Here is a 26,096-nt window from a genome sequence, read left to right on the forward strand (position 1 = left end):
GCTACATTTTCAGCTTTAACAAGGAAACGAGTGTAAAGCGATGCTGGAATACTGCGCTTACGATGACATCTGATTTTTACACACTTATAGTTGTAAATGTCTGAAGTGCTCTTGTGTAATCAACGTGCCAACTTTCATCTGTAACGGCTGGAATAATAATTGCACTGTATGGTTACGTGAAGAGCATGTGCAAGTACTCTTTTGCTTTGTTTTGTTCAAAAATCAAATGTGAGTCTTTTAAAAATTCCTTGCTGAATGACAATTTGCTCAATTATGTTGCCCATCTGCACAAATAAATTACTGTACTAATGACTGTGTGAACTCCGAATGATCAACTAAGGTTAAATTGAATCAGGCAGGCGGTATAATTACAAAAATGTCCAGATTCATTCATATAGAAACATGCAGCTGTAAAATGACCATTTAACTTTTATTCACTTACAATTGAAAACAATTCTTTAATGGCTACAAGGGAATAGTTGTAATTGCTGGTTTGGATATATAGGATCAAGTGACATTAGAAAATGTATTTTCAGCCTCTCACGGAGAAATAATGGAGTTAAATCACACAATTAGTCTGAACCAAATATCCGTTAGTCGCCATCATCGCCATCCTCCAATAGAAACTCACTGATCTCCAACTTCATGTGTGATCTGTGGAGAGATACAAGTGAGTATTAATGCACATGATGTACATAAGAGGTGCAAGCAGGGTCTAAAGTTGAGTTCTTATAAAATAGACGCTAGTTCATGACACTACTGTCTAGCAACCTTTCTTGTCTGCTGTGGGTTGGTGGTCCGATTCATGCTGAAGTGTCCTTGGGCAAGTCACTGAAGCCCAAGTTGCTCCCAATGACAGGCTAGTGCCTTGCATGGCAGCTCTGCTGCCATTGGTGTATGAATGTGTGGGTGATTGGGACACAGTGTGAAGTGCCTGGGTAACCTCGAAGGTGCAGACCATTTTCAATTTATCTCAATAGTTAGAATTGATTTTTTTCCTTGTCAAATGTAATTGTACAGTTCATTACAATTGGAATAGGCAGTATTTCCTAATAGAAAAAGTACAAGCATTAAATTAATGGTTCCTAGTAAATTAAAAACATATGTCACTCTTGGACTAGTTGATATCCGAACCATGGATCCCGCATAGAATTTAATTGCAAAATTGTGCAATTTGTTACCAATGCAACAGTGACTTTTCATTACTGGAATAGTTACTAGTAACACAGAAATATGTACTACCATTGGAATACTTCCTATTAACCAAGTCTGTCACAATTATGACATTTTGCTGACGATTAATTGTCATACTTAAGGTGTATGAAGCACGCCTAAACCTTTTCATATTTAACTTGTATAGTAAAATAAGGGTACATGATTTCCTTTAAGGCTTAAAAACGTATGAATGACATTAACATTTTTGGGGGGAATATTTCCAAATGCTTAAAATATATCTTTTTGATCAACTTGAGTCTCGGTCAATTTTACATTTACACTGTTGTTTCTGCAACCTGAACAGCTATGAAAGGTTATATGAAAGTATGCAATAATTCTGTCTTGAAATGCTTCACTTTCCTATGTTAAGGCCCTGATTAAACCCACAAGCCCCAAGGGAAGATGGGAGTGAGACACACAAATGTGCCATTCGTGGCATTTATATATTCCTTATAAATTAACAGTGAAATGTGATTGGAATTTTAAGTGCACAATAATTGCTAAAGGCCTACTAGTAACAAAAGACACTAGTAAGCATTAAGGAAGAAATACATTTCAATAGTGCTTGCCATCGTTACACCAAAAGAAGAAGGTATTTCTAGCAGAGGTAGACCGATATATTGGTTTTACCAATTAATCAGTTCCGATAGTTGCTTTTTGGAACTAGAATAGCCTTTATTATGGCCACACATTATACATACATGTATTTGCATATATACAGTGAAATTCTTTTTTTCACATATCCCAACTAAGCTGGGGTCAGAGTGCAGGGTCAGCCATGATACGGCATCCCTGGAGCAGATAGGGTCAAGGGCCTTGCTCAAGGGCCCAAAGGTTGTGTCTTGGCAGTGCTGGGGCTTGTACCCCAACCTTCTGGTCAGTAACCCAGAGCCTTAACCGCTGAGCCACCACTGCCCCACCAACCAATAACTATCGGTTATCGGCAGAAATCTATGCCGATATATTCTTTTTATTATTTCCTCTGTAGCTGGATAATTCTACAGTAAGATCAGCTTTGTTCCAGCATATAATAGCGGTCTCTAGATGTGAAATGAAAACAATCAAGTAGGGATTTGCTTTATATAAATCTTTCATCATTGCCAATATCGTACATATTTTTATCCTCACTTCAATGCATATTTAGTTATTTTGATTAATCAATCAAGTGTTCTAAATGAAAACAAGGGCATGCCCCGTCTGCACATACATCTCCAGCTTATGAATAAAAATAAACCTTCATCTGGTAAATATGTATTGAATAAATACTGAAATATATCAAGCATTAACATGTAACAGTGCCAAGTCTCCGTCATTGCAAAATAAGAGTCTGGTTTGTTGTGAAAATTTTGATGGTTAAAAGTCATGTATTATGCACCAAATCTTATTATTATTATTATTGTGATTTTGGTTGACTAATAAACTGCATTGGGGATTTTATTTATTTTAGACTCTTTACCCATCACAGTATGGAATGACTAAGAAGAATGAAAACAATAAATAAAAAAAGATCAGCCGATTGATCAGATATGGGCATTTTCCACCACCTTAGTTATCGTATCAGCAAAATCCACTATCAGTCGAACTCTGGTTTCTAGTGTATTTTCCACTGGGATTGAAGTTATCAGTGCGAGGCTTGTCGAATAAATGGTACTGATGCTGCTAGTCGACACTGGAATTACTAGTCCTTCAATATATTTCCCCATTAAACTGTTCAACGTTTTTACACATTTACATTTGGCTTTATATTTTAACAAAGGATGCACTTAAATTACTGTCATTATACTGTCACTATTATAATACAATTATATATATAAAAAAATATAAAAATAGGATACCTGGAGATTTCTCTTCAGGCCCTGCATGCTTCTTCCGTCTCTAACTCGCAGGAAAATGTCCTCTCGAATGACGAGCAAAGTAGCTATGGACCTCACTTCGGTTTTGGTGCAGGAAGCGGATTTCCGAAACGTTGGCTTGCAAGTCGCTATGGATGTTCTCACATTGGAGTCTGCTTTAAGTGCGTGCTGAGCTGGCTTTTTCAAGTGCAGGATAATCGCCTCAGTTAGGTCCCGTCTTTCACCAGACCATGTTTACAATATGTTTTCTTAAAAAATGTATGCTCAGAGTAAGTAGCCTAGAAAATGAATATTTTAGGCTAGGTATGCCTATTTTTTTATTAGTATTTTTACCCTGCTGATCAAGAAGGCTATTTTTCAACAATGTGACGACTGCCAACTGGTTAAATGATCTTTTATTCTGTGTGCACGTTTGCTTGAAGTCCGTTAAGAACAGGCTATTAGCATTGCTCTATTGGCCCTGCATTATTCATTCAATTGTTTTCAATAAACATGCTAGTATTCGTAATGTTGATCTATATTTAATTATCTTAATGCAAGGCAAGCACATTGCAGATAAATGCCTCTTTTCTGAGGGATTTAGTGTCTGATTTGGCTGTTGGAATAGATGGAGTATTTTAAATGGGTTGCATAAACACAATGTTTTTGACTGTTTTCTGAGGGTTTCTTACTTTTTAGACTAGTCCTCTCAAATGTACATTTTTAAAGTCAGTGAAATTAGTCGCTCCGAACATCCACAATAGGAGCGGGCAGTCACTGAACTTTCCTTAAGCAGACCATTTATCGGCCTTTGATTAAAATGTACTAATTTCTTAAATATACGTCACCAGCCAAGAGTCTTTAAGCCAGTTTTAAACACACAGTTGGCTCCTGGCATGTTCATTTTGAATTGAATGGCTAAAACACCATTCACAAGCACTTCAAGCAATCTCACCTTTTCTGCCGTTTCTCTGCCTCTGTCGTGATGTACGGCGGAAGAGTGTCTATCGTTTCCTGCAGGATAGAGAAAATGCATACTTCCCTGATTTTTGTGCATTTAATTCACAAGGTCTTGAAGGATAGCACACAAGGAGCCAGGCTGTTATCGGTGGCTATGAGTGCAGAGATATTCTGCTAAACTCACCATGTCTTTGAGAGTCAGTCTACAACTGTAACACAAGAGAGCCTTCAAGTCCTGATGATTCAGCGACCTGTGATACATTCAGAGTGACGAGTAAGTTTCAACAAGTGCCTCATTTCAAGAACCTCTTCAAACCGAATGAAAAAGGAAGTCGTCTCCTACCTGTGTTTGGAGGAGCAGCAGCCTCCAGTCTCACAGCCCTGTCCTTCACCACAGCACTGGTCTGCAGACATCGCTGGTGCAGCATGGGACATTTCTTGAGGTCTGATCTGGGACAACTGCTCAGATACCAAAGTAGCATGGAAGGCGGAAGCTTTATCTGCGGAAATGTTGAAAAAAAATGATTACTCAAAACATAAACCTCCTGGAAAGGCCAGGACAAATCTGCTCAAGGTGTTTTCGAAAATGGTTGCTGGTTTGTTTTTGGTCCAAGGTGGTCTACCAGCTGTAATCAGCTTGATCAAGACGCTACCAGGTCAACTTTGGTCCTGCCCTCTAGACCAGCTTGGACAAGGTATACAATACAAATGACCAGCTAGAGACCATCAAAAGCTAGTTTTAGTTGGGTTTTCCTGCAGCGAACGTACACGTATTAACTACATGCAATATCTACAGCTGGTTTGCTGGTCCATGTGGTCTACTAGCCCCAAGCAACTTTAACTTACCAGGTCAAGACTGGCCCCACCAGCTGATCAACCATGACCAGATAGACCCCACGAACAGCTGGTTTTAGTTGGACTGTCAGCAGGGAAGGTAGAGTTACGTTTAGCATTATAACCTACCTACTTCAGTGTCAATAGCACAGAGACACAGCAGGCACTTTGAGGTGGATTCGGAGGTTTGACTCTGAGCGGGAATGACTGTGTGAAGCTTCTCACTTGTTCTGTAGAGAAACCAATGAGACAAATCAGACAAGCCTGTCTTGTCAATATATAAAAACTGCTTTACCACCGGGGACTGAAAGGAATGGAGTACCACACACATCATGTCTGTACTACTGGAGAAATCACACCCATCTCAGTCTCATTTTGATTCATGATGAATCGCACATGGATCATTCAGATCATTCGTATTTCCTGGTTTTCCGTGACCACTTGAACGCTGAAGTTGAAAATGTCTGAACTCTCTTTCAGCACATTTAATGTCAGAGTTGTTATGTTTGGATCAAGTTAGCATGTTACCTGTATATGGTGCTGACAGTGGAGGGGAAATCAGCCTGCAGGTTGGTTACAAAACTCTCCGTCAGTCGCTGGATGCTGGCTTTATCATGGGTCTGGAATAACAGTGGAACATGCAGTTAAACATGACAAACAAAATGCTTCTGAAACTTCAGGAAACAAATTCAAGTTTCATATCAGTCACAATGTATTTTCATAGCCCTAAAAAATATCAATTGATTAAAATGTTTAATCGAATGAAATGGCATGCTGATTAATCTGATTAATTGCAGGGAAAGGCCCCCAAATAATACCAATTCAATATATAACGATATATTTTTTTAATTACTTTTAAATATATACTCACTGAGCACTTTATTAGGTACACCAGTACATCTACTTATTCATGCGATTATCTAATTAGCCAATCGTGTGGCAGCAATGCACAAAATCATGCAGATACAGGTCAGGAGCTTCAGTTAGTGTTCATATCAACCATCAGAATGGGGAGAAATTTGATCTCTGATTTCAACTGTGGGCTGGTTTGAGTATTTCTGGGATTTTCACGTACAACAGTCTCTAGAATTTACTCTGAATGGTGCCAAAAACAAAAAACAACCAGTGACCGGCAGTTCTGCGGATGGAAACGCCTCGTTGATGAGAGAGGTCAACAGAGAATGATCAGACTGGTTTGAGTTGACAAAGTCTACGGGTCTGAATATTTTTTGAATGCACTAAACATTATAAAGTTTACTTGATAAATGTGAAAAAAATCTGGTCATCTCATGTTGGTGTTTATTTTGCACTTTTGCATTGACTATGCATTATACGCTGCTATAGTGCAATATAATATTGACACAAAAAAAAAGAAACATTCAAAAGAAAAACAGAGGGCAAATCAAGGAGCTAAACTGCAATTTGTCAGATCTCTCTTCATTCACAAAGAAATATTAAAAGATAACAAAAATCATTAATTTATGTCTATATAATTTCTCACAGAGGCAAAAACACACTCAAAAATGGCAAGACCTTTCTTGATCTGGCAAGCTCTAATCTGATTGGCTGCCTTTATGCAACGTCCAGGAGTTGGCCTGCACATGTCTTTAAACAGCTGTGTTTACAAAGTACTGAGCAGCTACAATGAGAACTTGAGGAACATTTCATAGATGGAGTTGCCAAGTTTGCCAGCTTATTGGCATCAGATCTTTGGAAGACATTGCACTTTGTTTGGAGGCACCTATTAGCAATTAAACTAGATATCCATGAGCAGAATTATATATTTGACTTTGATTTCAGAGTGATGTCTAATGTAATCAGTACTCATTTTAAATGGTCTGATATTCTGATTAGAAAGCCTACACAGTTTCATTCATTTCTTTACAGTGCTTTGCAATTATTTGAAGGAGGTTTTCTAAAGAAGCCCTCCCATAATTATCAAGAATATGTCTAGATTATATTTCACCCCAAAATAAAAAATTACATAATAAATTAAGAAATCAAATATCATCATCTCTCTCTCTCTCTCTCTCTCTGATTGCATTAAAAAATAATCATGAATTAAAAAATGAATTAATATTTGTTACAATGCCATTATTTTATGACACTATAACAATTAGTCCCTCCCCTTCACACTACTGTAATGAGAAACAAAATAATGTTGTTTTATTAAATGTACCATTATATTTCAAGTGATACAAATGTACTTTATAAATTTATTTTTCCAAGTATACATCATGATATTGTTTTATGCTGATTTAAATCAAATAAAATGACTTTGTTTTCCATTACAGCAATAAGAGTGAATTATTTTTGCATTACAGTAATGAGATTTTGGGGCAAAATATGACCCAAAAAATAATGTTATAATGCAAAAAAATATATTAAAGGTCCTAAAAATGGGTTTATGTAATTCTCTTCATGTAAAATATAATTGTTAATTTTCTTTTCTGTTTTTGGGGTGAAATGTGACCTAAAAAAAAAAATCAGGCATGATTCATTAGATTCACCCATTATACAGTAATCTTCTTTTACATTTCTATTGTAACGATCATATTTGCTGTTCCTTTGTGAAATTCATCCAGAGTGTGCAACTCTGCCAAGTCATTCAGTCAGGAGCTCAAATTGGCACAGTTGCAAGATCGCCAGGTAAGACAACCTCAAAACAGGTTGTGATGTACGTGACTTCAACATGTATATAGCTTTGAAACATTCAATACACAAACACATGAAGTAGTAAGACAGATGTAATGATGATCACAGAAGATGGGCCACTGAGTAACATTATTTATGCCAGATTGACATGACAGATTTTCACCTTGGTATCCAGACCCGAGATGAACACTGATGGCACATTAAACATCCTGCTGTAGAGGGCGATCTCTTTGGATGAATAATCCCTCATCGGCCGTGTGATCACCACGTCTCCGTACCGAGGATCAGAGAAACCCTATGAGACAGCTCAAGTTAACTTTACATGTATATGCAAAATACATGTACCAAAATGTTTTTTTCTGTGGTACAATGATTTAGCAAATTTTGGTTCCCGACCCGAATGACAACGTGCTGCACAATTCAGTGGAAAGTTCATGTGTTGACATGAAATATTCATTGTTTTTAACACAAACTGGATGAGTCACAAAAATGTCTTGGTCCCATTTCACTTCAAAATCAAAAGAAACAAATACAAAATGATACTTTGCATATTGAAAAAAAAAAAAAAAGCCTATTTTCAGGGACATTAAGATTTTTTACATTGTAAATCACTGCAAAAACATTATTGTGTCCCAGTAGTCATCATTAAACAATGGAAATAATAATTAAGTAAAATGTCCGGACACATTGCGGTAATGAGAATTTGGGGTAAAAGTGCCACAAAATGCAAAAAAAAAAAAAAGATCCTAAAACGTAGACAATTTTCTTAACGCAAAATATATTTTCACATTTTTTTAGGGCTGTCGATCAATTAACATGTTCAATTGAATTGAATATGCCGATGATATGCCGATTATTTAATCAAATTACTCACAATTAACAGCATATAGGCATTTATCCAATCAGCCAATCATGTGGCAACAGTGCAATGCATAAAATCAATCAGATACGGGTCAGGAGCTTTCGTGAGATCACAAAAAATGTGATCACCGTGATTTTGACGGTGGGATGATTGTTGGTGCCAGATGGGCTGGTTTGAGTATTTCTGTAACTGTTGATCTCCTGGGATTTACACACACACACACACACACACACACACACACACACACACACACACCTCTAGAGTTCACTCAGAATGGTGCCAAAAAACATCCAGTGACTGGCAGTTCTGCGGATGAAAACACCTACTTGATGGGAGAGGTCAACGGAGAATGGCCAGAATGTTTCAAGCTGATAGAAAAGCTACGGTAACTCAGATAACCACTCTCTACAATTGCAGTGAGCAGAATAGCACCTCAGAATACACATGTCGAACCTTCCACTTCTGTCAGCCAAGAACGAAAGCTGAGGCTGCAGTGGGCACAGGCAGACATTCCAGGGTAGGGTCAGAATTTGATGCCAACAGCATGAATCCATGGACCCAACCTGCCTTGGTCAACAGTCCAAGCTGGTGGCGATGGTGTAATGGTGCGGGGAATGTTTTCTTGGCACACTTTGGGCCCTTTAATACCAATCAATCATCGCTTAAATGCTACAGCCTATTTGAGGCCGTTTTGTTGCGGACCATGTGCATCCCTTCATGGCCACAATTTACTTCTAATGGCTACTTCCTGCATGATAATGCACCATGTCACAAAGTAACATGTCACAAAGCAGAAGTTGTCTCAAACTGGTTTCATGAACACGACAAGGAGTTCACTGTTCCTCAGTGGCCTTCCCGGTCACCAGATTTGAATTCAATAGAACATCTTTGGGATGTTGTAGAACGGGAGATTCAAAGCATGAATTATCATGATGCAATCATGTCAACATGGGCCAGAATCTCAAAGGACTGTTTCTAACATCTTGTGGAATCCATGCCACGAAGAACTGAGAGCAAAGCGAGGCCCTACCCAGTATTAGTATATGTGACAGTGCAGAGGGCGGGGCTGGGGCCTCCTCCTTTTCATTGAATTGCTTTACACTATAGTATTCCTAATAAAGCCACAACATTAAAACCACCTGCCTAATATCGTGTAGGTCCCCCTCGTGCCACCAAAACAGCTCTGACCCATCGAGGCATGGACTCCACAAGACCTCTGAAGGTGTCCTGTGGTGTCTGGCAACAAAAAGTAAGCAGCAGATCCTTTTAAGTCGTGTAAGTTGTGAGGTGGAGCCTCCATGGATCAGACTTGTTGGTCCAGCACATCTAATAGATGCTCAATCGGATTGAGATCTGGGGAATTTGGAGGCCAAGTCAACACCTTGTCATGCTCCTCAAACAATTCCTGAACATTTTTTGCAGTGTGACAGGGCGCATTATCCTGCTGAAAGAGGCTGTTGCCATGAAGTGGTCTGCAACAATCTTTAGGTAGGTGGTACGTGTCAAAGTTTTGCCCAGAGGATCACACTGCCTCCGCCGGCCTTCCTTCTTCCCATAGTGCATCCTGCTGCCATCTCTTCCCCAGGTAAACGACACACACGCACCCGGACAGCCACATGATTTAAAAGAAAACGTGATTTATCAGAACAGGTCACCTTCCATTGCTCCATGGTCCAGCTCTGACGCTCATTTGCCCATTGTAGGCGCTTTTGGTGGTGGACAGGGGTCAGCATGTTCACTCTGACCGGTCTGCGGCTACGCAGCAAGCTGCGATGCACTGGGTGTTCTGAATGCACCGTAGCTCCTCTGTGGAACCGGACCAGAAGAACCAGCCTTCGCTCCCCCCGTGCATCAATGAGAATTGGGCGCCCATGTCCCTATCGCCGGTTCACCGGTTGTCCTTCCTTGGACCACTTTTGGTAGGTACTAACCACTGCATACCGGAAACACCCCACAAGACCTGCCATTTTGGAGATGCTCTGACCCAGTCTTCTATTCATCACAATTTGGACCATGTCACAGTCGCTCAGATCCTTACACTTGCACATTTTTCCACTTTCAACACGTGAAATTCAAGATCTGACTGTTCACTTGCTGCCTAATATATCCCACCCCTTAACATGTGCCATTGTAAACAGATAATCAACATTATTCACTTCACCTGTCAGTGGTTTAAATGTTGTGGCTGCTCAGTATATACACACTGTACATACACATGTGTTGGTGGTGTAGTGGTCTAAGCACATAACTGGTAATCAGGTAATCAGAAGGTTGCTGGTTCGATCCCCACAGCCACCACCATTGTGCCCTTGAGCAAGGCACTTAACTCCAGGTTGCTCTGGGGGGGATTGTCCCTGTAATAAGGGCTCTGTAAGTCGCTTTGGATAAAAGCATCTGCCAAATGCATAAATGTAAATTTATATATATATATATATTTTTTTTCTCTCATCGATTTGGGTTTAAATATTACCAATATTGACAAGTTTTGTGAGAATCACCAATTTGCAGTGCAGTTTCATTCTGTAATTTATTTATAAATCAAGACCAGATGGGATTCAAATCTGTTTTGTCACATACTGCAAGTAAAAGCTGTTTTACATTTATTGAAGATTCGTATTTCCTGCGATTTTAATATGTAAATGGCTTAAGGAGGCATTTTTTTATTTATTAAAATTAGGAAAATTGACCAAACAGACATTAGTACAGTTAAAGAGTAAAGATCTAGTTTAAAATAATAAAGGACATTTAATGATGTTGTTCAAATGTGTTTGTGTATTTGCCTAAATATGTTTGTATTAGAAAAATTGTACAACACTACTTGAGAAATATAGAATATATGTGCGAGTACTTATATGTCAGGTGTCTTTACATATAAACATAAAACTGTATATTCTACTGCGTTTCAAATGAATTGGCTAACACAACTCATACAGACTACTTTGTTTTCTTTCCTAAAAAAGGAACTTAATGTGTTAAATATGAATATTGAGATTAATCGCAAATTACTCAGAAAGTTTAGTTTAGAATCGTTACGGAGGTCCCGAAATGCCGGTTTCGTACAGAAGATAAAATGTTGATATCAATCCAGCTCTAGCTTTTTGTAGTCAGCAGGTAAAATGACAAATCCCATTGAAGCTCAAATCAACCTTATGTACTCACCGTGTCTGAAGCCAGAGCTGCTCCGCGGCCCAGAGTGATTTTACTGAGCAGTTTGACAGCCAGTCGAGAGCAGCTCTCGCCCATCATGACCTTTGAGTAGCCATTCACTCGCGCCGTGTGCAGTATCAGATGCTGCCTGTTACAAAACACACATCAGTTCACTGCACTCTTCCAATGATTGAGCAAAATTAAAAGTGTAAATCTTTTTGTAATTCTGTTCTGTTATTGCTTAACAATGTTAAAAGTATGTCAGAGTTAACTCCAATTGGTAAATGGGAATAAATTTCTTTAAAACATTCTCAGTCTTTACTTATTTTGACTGGCACAGATATAAAGACTAAAATAGTCGAAAATAAATAAAATGCCAGATGCAGTATTGCGTAACCAAAATGAAAAATGAAGATTTGGTGCATAACGAGGGCTTTTAACAGGCCCAAAATACACATCCTTTTTTTCATGACTCTTATTTTGAAATTAGGGAGACTTGGCTCTGGTTCAATTCTCTATATTTAGGCATTTACTCAAATTAAGCTTTTTAAATCTTGAATATTTCAACAGAGGATTGTTTTTTTAATTATTATTATTATTATTATTATTACTACTATTATTCACAAGATATGAGGTTGTAGATGCAAATGTATAAACACGTTTCCAAGTAGTCAAATATGTTTTCGTATGCCCTCGCTTTTAATTTAGAACACTTGATTTATCTAATTAAAATAACAAAATATGCATTGAAGTGAGGATAAAAATATAGATGCATATCATCAATGATGAAAGATTTAGATGCAGCTGTAAAATCCTCCTCTGGAGGAACACGGAAGAATGGAAAAAAAAAAACTATCGGCAACAATCGTTGATTTTTGCTGTTAACCAATAGTTCCAAAAGGCAACTATCGGCACCGATTAATCTGTAAAACCGATATATCAGAAATATGCAGTATATCAAGCAGCCCAGTGGTGTTCGGGCTGGGCGATGAAACGACATTGATATTTATAGGGGGAAAAAATATATTTATTCGACAACGATAATAAACTTTTTCATTCTCTAGACGATTGGATCATGTATGTCACTAAAAACACAAGCAGTTCGGCAAAGTTTTACACACACCTAGCTAACTGTATCAGTCATGAAATCAGTCTGTTAGGAAGTATTTGCTGGCTAGTGGCTACCATGACCTGCTGTCATGTAAACCAGTAATGCAACATGCAGCTATAGACTGAACACAACAACAACTCCAACATCAACATCATTGCGGTTGATGTACTATTTCACTTTACTACATTTATTCATTTATCCAAAAGCGCTGACACTTGTCCACTAATTTTCTTCTTCTTCTTATGCTGATAACTGGTGGTTGTCAATCCAGCTTATGGTGTATTACCGCCACCTACTGATCTGGGGTGTGGAGCGCCAAAAGAAAGTCTTTCAGTGGAGTCCAACGTACGCTGAAGATGATGAAATTGGCGAAATCAACAAGAGATCACACATCTAATGTACTGTAGGATTAAATGCTAAACACAGTATACTTCTTGAACTTAAAATTAAAAGGTATCTCACACTTTGGAGTTTACTTGTAAACAAACAAGTTATGTTTAATTAATTCTTAAGGTCTAACAAACATGTGGAATCCATTTCCTCCCCCATTAATGGTATGAAACGTGTAGTGATAATGATATCGCACAATATGAACAAACAATTGTGATAATATTTTTGGCAATACTGCCTGGCCCTAGTTGGTATGTTGTATTATGGGAGTATTTAAGGGCACACCAATGAGACTGACTCAAAGCTCAAACAGACTTAAAGATTCAGTTCTATGGTGATGACTCGCTCTAATGTCACACACAAGTGGAAAAAAGACATGAAGGATTAAGGGGTGTGTGATGCAATGCCAGAAAAAGACTGAAAGCTTCTGGAAAGCAAAGAAATGTAACACTGAAATATTTCCATTGTCAGCGTGTCTATATATAAAAAGAACTAAAAGATTATCCTGCAATTGCACATCAGATACAAAGTCAGGGAAATACTTTAAATTTAGTCTAGCCTGTAGCTTGCCACGTTTCAAAGTAGTTAAACTACAGAGAAGTTAGTCCTTTTGAAAAGGTTGTTAGCTACAACACAAGCTACTAACAAAACGTATCTACATTGAGGTGATTATAGCTCTTATTTATTACATGGCTATTCTGAATACTTGATTGGTCGATCTGATCAATATTCCTGACGTATTAAAATATATCAATCTTGTGATGAATAATTTTTAAACAGAGCATCATTTATCAGGCACAAATATGTTACAATTTAATTAGACACTAATTAAAGACACTAATATACATAAATTAAATTATAATAGAAGTACTTTAATATAACTGCATCAAAAACAATCTGAAAAACAATAGTATTTAAATCAACATTGATTTTGCTATGAAAAAGAATATATGAGACGGAAAGTAGAGATGTCCAAGATCAAATCGAGCGATGATCAACTCAAATTAATCTGTGAATCGCCGTAATTGGTCAAAGAGCAGCAATATCTTTTTAATAATATAAATATTAAATTGTGCAATCAAATTCTGAGAAGGACTTATCATATGCAAACACGAGGACCTCACGAAATATTGATAAAATATTAATTTACACCAAATATAAATAATAAGAATAAAAACACCCTTAAGGGGCGTTCAGACTGAACGTGTACATGCGCTAGACTGCAATGAACTTTTACAGTAATATTTTAATATTGTTTACAGTAAGTGTATCGAGATGTCTTTGTAAAAGTTATTTTAAAAATGTAAAAATTATATTACTAGTTATAGCGAGACTGGCACAACAAGCATGTTTTGATCACTTTGTGAACTTGCTTTGATTACTGCGTCAGCTTGATTGGGGTGTGTGTGTGTGCAACACATAGCAATAAAACAATGTAGAAGGGGGAAAAAACTGAATAAATACAGTACGTCTAATTTAAATCAATATGTTAAAAAAAAAAAAAAAAAAAAAACACACCTCACCTTAATGTCTGTAACATGTCCTCTTTAGCTGTGAGTGTCTTCAGTGAGGCGAACAGTCTCTCTAACGCCAGCTTGTGTTCAGGTGAATACAAAGAGTCCTGTATACTGAGCTGAGACATTGCACCGGCCGTGGTCTCTTCCACAAGGTTCTGTTTGATATACTGATCCACAGCCAGTTTATAGATGGGATTGGACCGGTCTGGGTCAGAGCTCAAAGGGACCAGTACAGAGGTGGGCAAACTGAATACCTAAAACACAGTCGGAAAGGCATAATAACATCCTACTTTAACTAAATATTGTTTACAGTAAGTACACAGTGCACTTTTGTTATGTTACACCCTTATTCCAAAATGGATTAAACTCATTATTGTCCTCAAAATTCTACAATCAATACCCCATAATGACAACGTGAAAGAAGTTTGTTTGAAATCTTTGCAAAAAAAAAAAAAAAATCACATGTACATAAGTATTCACAGCCTTTGCCATGACACTCAAAATTGAGCTCAGGTGCTTCCTGTTTCCACTAATCATCCTTGAGATGTTTCTACAACTTGATTTGGAGTCCACCTGTGGTAAATTCAGTTGATTGGACATGATTTGGAAAGGCACACTATACACCATCTATATAAGGTCCCACAGTTAACAGTGCATGTCAGATCACAAACCAAGCCATGAAGTCCAAGGAAGTATTTGTAGACCTCCGAGACAGGATTGTATCGAGAAACAAATCTGAGGAAGGGTACAGAAAAAATGTCTGCAGCATTGAAGGTCCCAATGAGCACAGTGGCCTCCATCATCCATAAATGGAAGCAGTTTGGAACCACTTGCATTTTGTCCAAATCAGTGTAAAAATGTCTTAATATCTGATCAGACTGTGTGCTCTGGTTGTATACTGCAAAGTGTTGCAAGCGTAATAGGTTACGCATGTATACCACGCATACAGAACATTTGCATCCTGTGCACTAGGGCTGTCAACAGGGCTTGGAAATTAAATTGGAATTTTTCACTGAAATATTACTAAAATTATAAATATACTCCAATTTTAACCCTTGTGCACTGTTAATATTGATTCTTTAATGAAAGTGGTTTATTCATCCGAGTGGCCAGAGGCTTGTTTACTTTTCGCACATTTGCCATCTGAACACACAAACAAATATTTGGACTGGATTCGATGACTTCAGGCTGCGTGACGCTTGTGTTGTTCACGGTCAAATTTGACCAACCATAGGAAATGAATGGGTGAGACTATAACACAGAGGGATCAGTCCATCTCAAGTGGTCCAATAATTGTTAAGTTGGTTGTTTGACCATTTTTAATTTTCCAGATTTTTGAGTGATTACCTTTATTGCAAAACCACCAGTTTTTTTTTATTTTACTTGGTTTAACTACGATGGAAATCTTTGTGTAATGGCACATGACACATTTTGATTATACAGTTGTTTCCGGAAACCTCAGTATCAGATCAGGATAGTCCTAGCTCCATGGAACAAAAACTGATCTCTAGAGCACATTACAAGGATTGTAATGATTGTTCAAAGTTTCACATTTAGGGTCAGTTTATAATGGGAAGAGTCTGAGTCTCAGTCTTATTTGTAATGGGGTACCAAGTATAGTGTGCATGCAGAACATTTCAGGTTTGAGAAAATCTTAAAAAAAAAAACAGCTGATATTTAAATCTACATTGTCTCCTATGTCCACAAAATGGCACAACAAATCAATATAAACCAATCCGCAGCATGTTATAGCTACTGTTTATTGCAAATAACATACTGTGTATCTGGCTGTTGACAAATGTGTGTAAAATCATAAAGTCAAAAGATTTAACTAGTTCATTTTCTCAAAAATTAAATCGTCAAACGAGAAAAGAAATGCTTCAATAGACTGTGCTATGTTAACTAAGTGGTATTGCTTATGCAACAAGATGCTGAAAAGAGAGCAAGGCACAACCGCCGAAGACCTCCATCTCTGGGAGGGCCATTCACAACTAATACGTATGTCTTTTTCTATGCAAGCATGCATTAGACCATTGACCGCTGAGTACGAGTACTATATCAAACCAAACATCCCCTGTATATTCAGGCCAGTTGCTTAAAAGAAAATTCTGCAGTATAATGTATAGCAACACAGATCAAAACATAAGATGCCATTTAACCAGCCAAAAAGATGACCTGGAAGCACCAAAGATTATGTAATTAGTCAATGGACTAGTAATGTGTCAGATTATATGTAGTATGTGGAGGTCTCGGGCTCTTTACCAGCTCCAGTGGGACAATGAAGTAAGGGAAGCCCGTCTCTGTGAAGATGCTCTTAAGCTGAGCAACCGACCTCTGCCGCTCCTCGGAGCTCTGCCCACAGGCGCCGCCCTCTTATGAATAATCATGACACAGTAAAAAAATAAATACAATTTAAAACACTGCCAGCTTTTCAATGGTAAATCATGAAACATGAAATTTACGTAAGAAGTATGAAGTACTGTATCTGCATGTTTCAGAGAGCATTACCGTCAATGTATATGATTCCAGGCACAAATCTCAACTTTTTGGGAGTGTCCTGACTCAGCCCCTGTAAAATGAAAGCAGAATATTAACAAAGCCGAAGTAGAAATTTGAGACCCTGCTGGAAAGTAGTTTAAACCAGATTCAGATGGTGGCTGGTTTTGCATGGTTTCGAGCCCTTCCTTTTTATGGCCTAGATGGTTGATCAGCTGGACCTGGTTTCCACCTGGTAGACCCTCTTGGCAGAGAAGCATCAAACATGCTCATAAAACAGCATGGCCACCTCAAGATGCTATGACCTGGTTTTTCCCAGCAGATTATAGAAGCAACTCTATTCTCAGCACAAAGTCTAAACTCCTAAATTCCTGCATTTGCAGTTTGGAGACCCCAAAGCCAGGCATTAATAAAGTTCATGTCCAAACTATGAAAATCTAGTGGAACATCAAATAATGTCCCAGACAATCACTGTTGTAGCCATTTTATGAAACAAAAATGAGATTTATGTTGAACTCTCTCTATAGGTAGTGGTTTATTTTTTAATCACTATTATTTTTATTATGGTGTATTTATTTAAAATTGTATCTATTAATTTGTATTGATATTTTTCCACCTGTTGCTGTAGAGTGATTTTTAAGTCACTGCAAAGGGGACCAGTGGAAGTTGGAGGATTAAATGTTTGGATTTGGGGAGGTGGTTATACATTTCTTTTTTGACCACTTTGTTATTTTAATAATATTTTCATTAAAGAGCACCTATGATTGTTTTTAAATGTGCCTAATTTTGTTTTTAAGGTCTCATACAATAGATTTACATGCATCCAAGGTCAAAAAACACTTTAATTTGCTCATAATTTAAATTGCAGCATTACCTTTTTTATCCCATAGTCAAAAACGACTCGTTCAATGATCCGTTCTTAAGCATTCATTCTAAACTCCTCCTATCAGAGAGCCTCCTCTGCTCTGATTGGTCAGATGTCCCAGTCTGTTGTGATTGGTCTACTGCTTAGAGTAGTGTTTGAGGGCGGGTCAAAGCTGTTCGTGAGCAGCCAATGAAGACCAGAGGCGGGTTTTTTGTCACCAAATTATGTAGGTTAGTACAGGAAGTTAGTCTGGAATTACTAACGACTTGTTTCAGGTGTTCAGAATCGGTTCTTTCTTTTGGGAGTCAAAAACCCCATTTGTTGTCCACTTTGATTTTTGAAACTTTGCAGACTTTTTTACATCCACAAACGGCAATATAACCATGAAACACCATTATAGGTGCAAGTTTGAAATGTAATTTCAATTGTGAAATATTTTTGGTTAAGTTTTTTTGTGTTTCAATAATTTATTTAATTTTTAAAGCAAAATTGATGGTAGAAGTGAAGTGCATAAAATTTTTTTTTTAAAAAGGTCCCTCAATCCACAACCTGACCTGGAAGGCCGATCCAATTTGATCAATATGATTAATAATACTTAAATTCACTATAATTTAATGGAGTCATAAAAATATGCTTTACAGTTAACAAGGACGCAGTTAATGAACAAAAGAACGTAACTCCAATATTTCTATTCTTGTAATACATTGCAAACAGTCCATTTACATTATCAACTTCTTCTGACAGAGAATGGACTATATAATAAGACACTGCTAGTGCAATAAACGGTGAAGAACCTCCGAATTAAAATTACACTTGACCCAGGCCAATAGCGCTTGGTCCACAAAATTTTCACCAAACCCACTTGCGTCTAGACTTAGTGCAAGCTTGCACAAAAACATCATGGCAATGTCTACTGACTTTGCACATATGACAATGCATTTCGCTGTGCTCAGCGCTCTTAAAATACCAACCATTAAAACAGCATCAGGCATTTTCTGCAGGAAAAATAATGGTGCTTTTCAGTGCAAAACACACTATGATGCCAGGGTACTGCCAAAGCTTAATATTTAGGGTTACGGTTTTTTCAAATCCCTATCATTAGGTAGTAGCAATAGCAATAGTGATGGAAAGCAAGAAGTAACAAGTTGTATTCACCTCTTGGACTTGTGAGAGCATTGCGCAAGAGGCGGCTCCACCAGACACGGCAACAAGAACCTGAGAAGAACATTACGGAGTCAGTGTGCATGTTAATACAGAGAACACATTCTCTTTATGCAACATTTTATTTACCTTCTCCTGGGGAAAGATGACACGATTTTTTCCCAGCATGGCCCGAAATTTGTGTATGAAGTATTCCTTGAAGCAGGACCTAGTTAAGGATATTAAGTTCAAGTCTAGTTAATTTCTAGTTAGAGATACGTTTAAAGGAATTTTCTAGCTTTACTACAAGTTAAGCTCAATCGACAGCATTTGTTGCACAATGTTAATTACTACTTGTCTTAACAAAAACAAGGGGCCTGGGTAGCTCAGTGAGTATTGATGCTGACTATCAACCCTGGAGTCGTGAGTTCAAATCCTGGGCGCGCTGAGTGACTCCAGCCAGGTCTCCAAAGCAACCAAATTGGCCCGGTTGCTAGGGAGGGTAGAGTCACATGGGGTTATCTCCTTTTGGTCACGATTAGTGGTTCTCGCTCTCAATGGGGCGTGTGGTGAGTTGTGTGTGGATTGTGGAGAGTAGCATGAGTCTCCACATGCTGCGAGTCTCCACGGTGTCATGCACAACGAGTCACGTGATAAGATGTGCAGATTGACTGTCTCAGAAGCGGAGGCAACTGAGACTTGTCCTCCGCCACCCAGATTGAGGCGAGTAACCGCGCCACCACGAGGACCTACTAAAGAATTGGGCATTCCAAATTGGGAAGAAAAGGGTATGCAAATATAAAACAAACAATTAAGGTTACGGTGAGGCAATTACAATGGAAGTAAATGGGGCCACATTTTGGAGGGTTTAAAAGGCAGAAATCCGAAGCAAAACATTTTATAAAAGCACACATTAATTCATCTGTTAAAACCGGAGATATTATTTTTAATCTGAACATTCAGCAGGCAAAGACTGTACAGCATAACATAATTCAGTATAACTGACATTGAGAATGCTGATGAATTTGACATCACCTACCGGCAAAATGCATCGCTGACGCGGATAATGAGCGAAGCGGTTTCCTCCTTGCATTTCATACACTTCCTGTTAAGCCTGAAAATGTGTTACACATAAAAGGAATTCATGCCATTATAATTTGTTTTAGTGATCGGTCTCATGTGTCTTTTTTTGCACTAATAAAAAAAATACTTGGGCACATACCACATAAACATGTTTTTCCTGAATGCACAATGTTAATACTGTGGTATTCTTTGATGTACCTCGGAGTATCATGTTAATAGCATGGTATAAAAATGACTGTCACCTGAGATGGTAAAACAAGGTACTTTGAAAATACACTATAGTACTGAATGATTATCATAAATTATTTCCAATGACAAAAAGGTATTATGGTACATGGTTTTTGAACACATATCATGAAACCATTACTTGTTGTTGGACAAGTATGGTAATGCTATGGTATTCAGCACTACAAGTACTTTGGGGTAAAGGTAGACTGAAATATCGGTGTTACTGATTAATCTGTGCTGATGGTTGCTTTTTAGAACTATCGGTTATTGGCAAAAATCTATGCCAATAGTTTCAGATTTCTGTTCTAAATTGAAGCGATGGCATATAAGGAATATGCTAATATATAGAACGTAGAACATGCATCAAGTCTCCAACTTGTGTATTATATAAACCGTATTCCTCATTAAACCTTCATCTGGAAAATATACACCGATCAGCCACAACATTAAATCCACCTGCCTAATATTGTGTAGGTCCCCCTCGTGCCGCCAAAACAGTGCCAACCTGCATCTCAGAATAGCATTCAGGTTATGACGTTCTTCTCACCACAATTGTACAGAGTGGTTATCTGAGTTACTGTAGACTTTGTCAGTTAAAACCAGTCTGGCCATTCTCTGTTGACCTCTCTCATCAACAAGGTGTTTCCGTCCACAGAACTGCCCCTCACTGGATGTTTTTTGATTTTGGCACCATTCGGAGTAAATTCTAGAGACTGTTGTGTGTGAAAATCCCAGGAGATAATGTAATAGTGTCCAATGACCATAGAGTAATGTATTAGTGTCAGTTTGGGGAAACTTGCTTCTATCCCACAGGATATTCTGAGAGAGCAGTTTATTAAAATAAATGTGACCAGATTACAGCCAACCATGGATCAGCAACCACTCAACCTTCTTTTTGGAAGAGAGGATAATTATGTTTTCGGTCATAGTTTAGGGTAAATTAAATCTACATTATATTGAACCTCAATTGTTTGAGACTGCAAAAAGTTTTAAACAACAGAAAGAAATCATTAGCATTGCATGATCCCAGGCAAATATATTTTGAAAAACTTACATTACAGTAAATTAAGCCTTACAGTATTCCTGGTATGTCTATAATTCATGGGGTAAATAGCGTTTGTAATGATAACTGCATACAGTATATAAAGTGTGTACTGAACTTTGCATTGTGCCTGTTGCATTGTGCCTGTTGGCTCCTCAGCAATATTTACACTGAGATGTTCATGGTTGCTGTAGCTACCTCAACTGTCCTATCGCAGAGCACTTGTAAGCAGCTTCTAATAGCCAATCCTGACGTAGGAGGCGGGACTTGTCGGAATACAGTTGGAAATGCAAACGAGCAGTCTAAAGTTCCGAGGCACACAGAGGGCATATGAGGAGAGAATGCGTGAGATGTAGCGCACACACACACACACACACACACACACACACACACACACACACACACACACACACACACACACACACACACACACACACACACACACACACACACACACACACACACACACACACACACACACACAAAAATTCAACTTTGCAAGAAGACACATTGCTTTACAAAACTGATTTCCAGCAGATACAAAATAACTTTTTGTGCACTCAAAATATCATCTTGCACATGTAAAATTATGTTTTTGCATTTAAAATATAAACTTGCATGCTCAAAATATCATATTGCGCGCTGCACAACATTTTTGTCCACTCAAAATATCATTTTGCATGCTCCAAATACAATATTTTGTGCACGCATAATTTTGGCACATATATAACTCCATTGGTTTTTCACAAAAGTAGTTGCAAAAGTCCAGGTGTGAAGATTTAAAGTTGCAGTGTCAGATTTGAGAGGTTGTAAGTGCCAATTTGTGGTTGTACTGCGAAAATGAATTAAAGTACAAAAGTAAATATGTAATACAAGTTTGTCTGTAGTAATTTATCTGAATGTCACTTTACACTAGGGCTGCCTCCTGATAGTAGACCAAACGTTAGTCAATAAGATGAGTCTTAGTCGACCAAGTTTTGATTGATCGGTTGGTCGCAGAAAAAGAAAAAACTGATGCACACTGGTATTACCGCTGGTTGGACGCTAGGTGGTACTATGAGGTAATTTCCGGTAAACATGGTTGGGGTTAAGCCTACACAATGAAGCAAAACACTTTGATTTCAAACTTTGAACTTAATTTTTTATTTATTTTAACTAAAAGTTCAAATGAAACTGGAAAAAAACAAGTGCATTTAAAATGTGTGTTGTTCAACTATTTGAAAGACGGTTTTACAACAGTTGTGAACATCTCTCTGGCAAAGATCCTACTTCATCAGTGCATTGTCAACAAGTTGGGTAATTCGTTGTCCGGGAATGTAATGTGTGTGTGAATAAATTTGTTTTGTTCCCTCCTTCAGGATGTGTGTATATATATATATATATATATACACACACACACACATACATATACACATACATACACACACACACACACACAACACATACACAGCTAGTTCCGGTCCTCGAATCTGATTGGACGAGAGACGTTCCATGAGCAATGATGGTGTGACACCATCAGCACTCCGACACTTCACTGTGTGTGTATCACTCCGCTTGTGTTCATGCTGTTCTAAACTAAAGTGTATCTGTTAGGAGTTAGTAGCTTTATTTTTTACATTACATATGTTAGCCAGCAGGTGGTGGCAAAAGATAATTTTTGTGTGTAATATGAGCCAGTTGGTGACATAAAGTGAATCCGTGAGTCATTGTTTACATAGAACAGCGCTCTTTGATCACTCGTATAATTAATACATTAATAAAACTAGGAAATAGCTTTAAACTGACAACTTCAGGATTAATGCTCATGCTGAGACACAACAGACTGATTTATTACAGAACTCAAGTGCTTACCTTTTATCGGAGTTTCCACATTGGATATATATACTGTTTAAAATGGCGGAGGACAACACTTTCTATAGTGAAAGACTCTTGCCGACAGGCTACCGTGAAAGAGAGAAATACCCCCACTTGGACATCTATTACTCACCGTTAAAGCTGACAGCATCTCTGATTCGGTGTGGCAACAGGTGATTGCACAAGCGCGTTCACTCTCACTCTCTCACTCACTCACTCACACACACACACACACTCACACACAGACACACTCACACACAGACACACTCACACACAGACACACCCATCAATCCATCCTTGTTTATCCAATGAGTTGTTTGAAACAGCACAAGCTGTGATACTATTTCTGAAGTGAACATTTGAAATACTAATGGAGGCTTGGATGCATCATTTGTTTTGAACAGCAACGGCAGATTCTGATCCGTTGCGTAATAAAGAAGTTCCCTGCACAAATGCGTTTTTATGACCGTACTCAGTTTTTTATATATATATATTTTTTAAATGTACTTGTTCATTGAACTGTTGTATATAAGCAATATCACACTCGCAATCATGCTATATGGCCCTATATCAGCACTGCTGGGATTACCTACAGCACTCGACCTGCGGCCGAATCACAGCAGTGCAGATGTAGGGCCATATAATATATATATATATATAAAAATAAAATCGCAATATCCAATTACAATCTGCAACCCTTGGGCTGAGGAATCATGAAAATTCTTGATTTAGTGATGAGTGTGTCGGTGTGTCAATGGGCAAATTATTTGTAATATTAATTTGATAATAATAATAATAATAATAGCCTAATGTAATAATAATTTAATTAATGGGAAAAATAGCCAAATATCGTCTTATAAATATCGAATTATTGTCTGCGAGCGCAGATTGCAACATTCAACTTCAGATTTTTATATTACAAGTTTTCACATCGGTGCTGTGAGTGTAAATGTCAACAGAGGAGCACACACATTTATTGCACAAGTTCTCCAAATATGCAAGCTCTCTAGTTTTGCTACTTACCTTCATAAAAGTCCTGCATTATGCATAAAATCTTCATTTTGTCCCATCATTATTATTGTAATTTAGGTTGACTAATAAACTGCAACAGGGATTTTATTTATTTTGGACTTTCGTAGTGTCTTTACCCATCACAGTATGAAAAGACTAAGACTTATTTTTTAAACTTTAAATTTGTTATCGGCAAAATCCACTATCAGTCGACCTCTACTTTGGAATATATATGTCAATACGATAATTGGGCCATATTTCCACCTCAGTATTTATTTATTTTTCATGTTGTATTTTTTGTGAGGGTCTGTTCATCTTGTAGCATCGACTAAGGGGTCTAAATCCAATAAAACAGGTGTAATTATCATTATAAGAAAGCACTGTGGCGGTACAGAGATGTCATTAGATGGTACTGAAGCATTCCCATATTCATATACAATGGTATTTACAGGTTTTACCGAGGTCCTTCAATGAGTACTATGGTATTGGTGTCAATATGGTAAATTTTTGTAATCATACAACGGTACTTCAGATCAACTTACGTCGGTAGAGGTATCTTCTGGTTACACTCCAACCCATTATATTCTTCATCAACTTGACACATGATTTCTTCAAATAGGCGGAATACGCGATTATCCAGATCCTACAACAAAGCGCAGCTCTTCCTCAGGTTTAACCGTGATCGAAACTCTGAATCACCATGTTGTTCAGTAAAGCGATCACAGAAATGTCCAATATTTATTACGGAGAACACTTAAAAAAACGAATCGCCACAAGTTTGTTTTCACGTGTGACAGTGAATGACCCTTATTGATGACGTTTCTGTTACCACGCCCACATGCTTGCGTCATCTGACAGTAAACGTTATTATGGAAAATTTCATAAAGATTTCAAATGTATTTATTGATCAATGTCTTTCTGAGAAGAATTTCCAAAAGTTAAACAAAATAAAACAGATTCAGAATAAGACCTGATTTATTTACCTGCTTACATAAGCTTTTGGAATAACAGATTCAGTGATTTAGTACGGAAAGAAGACTTCACATTTTCACATATATTCCTCAAAAGAGGAATATGTTCCTCAAACTTCCTCAAAAGAGGAATATATCCCAAAGCTTTTGTATTAGCCAGAAATTTGTATTTCTGGTGAATATGTGAAATTATACCCATTCAAAAAAAAATTAAAAAAAATAAATAAATGTACAACTAAATTATTATTATTTGTTTCAAAATATTATATTCGTAAATGTAAATTCTCAAAAAATAAAAAAAATATTTTCAGGAAAGATACCATATTTAAATTATTAAAGAACTCTAAAATATTGATAGTTAATGCCATTTTATGGTGTACTACTTATAATATCGAAACTTTTATTTTGAAACCGTCCTGTTTGTTGATGTGTTTTGTACATTTTATCTTTTGTATTGTAAAAAATACAATTATATATATATATATATAATATATAAAAATTTAGAACCAAAACATTTATATATATATTTTACCCAGACAAATATATTAAAAAGGTTTAAAATAGGTATAGAGACACGTGTTTTATTTACTTTTTTATGCCCTAAATTAATCTGCACTTCACATTTTACACAATTATTTTGGATAGACTTAAAAAAATAAATAAATAAAAAATAAAAAATAAAAAAAAATATTACTAACGAATATTCGCTTTTGGATTTCTCTATGTTGTTTAAGGATCATGTTTGGTTTTTATAGCATCAGCAAAACAAAATAAAATTTGTGTTTTATTATCAATCTTTTATTGCTTTTTACCAAATTTCACAGAATCAAACTCAGTAATCAAAAGCTCTTAAGACTGTAAACCTGTGCCCCCACTTTAAAAT

General features: G+C 37.3%; 2 protein-coding genes across 2 annotated transcripts in view; both read right to left on the minus strand.

Moving 5' to 3' along the window:
• LOC127642770 (uncharacterized) overlaps positions 1–26,096 on the minus strand; it is a 371,536-nt gene that overhangs the window by 232,201 nt on the left and 113,239 nt on the right. The gene's annotated exons all lie outside the window — the stretch shown is intronic.
• On the minus strand, positions 516–25,046 carry ctu2 (cytosolic thiouridylase subunit 2 homolog (S. pombe)). The gene is made up of 15 exons (XM_052125224.1): positions 24,785–25,046; positions 20,064–20,138; positions 19,175–19,253; positions 19,040–19,099; positions 17,032–17,092; positions 16,786–16,895; positions 14,530–14,777; positions 11,518–11,653; positions 7,660–7,791; positions 5,370–5,461; positions 4,971–5,071; positions 4,351–4,507; positions 4,192–4,258; positions 4,003–4,061; positions 516–654 (listed from the first exon to the last, which is right to left on the minus strand). Exons 1-15 carry the CDS (start codon positions 24,844–24,846, stop codon positions 594–596), a joined length of 1,500 nt encoding a protein of 499 aa, XP_051981184.1. The 5' UTR covers positions 24,847–25,046; the 3' UTR covers positions 516–593.

The sequence above is a fragment of the Xyrauchen texanus genome, chromosome 1 (assembly GCF_025860055.1).
Source record: "Xyrauchen texanus isolate HMW12.3.18 chromosome 1, RBS_HiC_50CHRs, whole genome shotgun sequence".
Taxonomy (NCBI): Eukaryota; Metazoa; Chordata; class Actinopteri; order Cypriniformes; family Catostomidae; genus Xyrauchen; species Xyrauchen texanus.

Coding starts and splice junctions, on each gene's coding strand:
- ctu2 (XM_052125224.1), bottom strand. CDS start 24,846: ATGTGTCAAGTTGATGAAGAATATAATGGGTTGGAGTGTAACCAGAAG. Junction 20,139..24,784: donor CAGAAGATACCTCTACCGAC/GTAAGTTGATCT, acceptor ACACATTTTCAG/GCTTAACAGGAAGTGTATGA. Junction 11,654..14,529: donor GACATGTTACAGACATTAAG/GTGAGGTGTGTT, acceptor GTTTTGTAACAG/GCAGCATCTGATACTGCACA.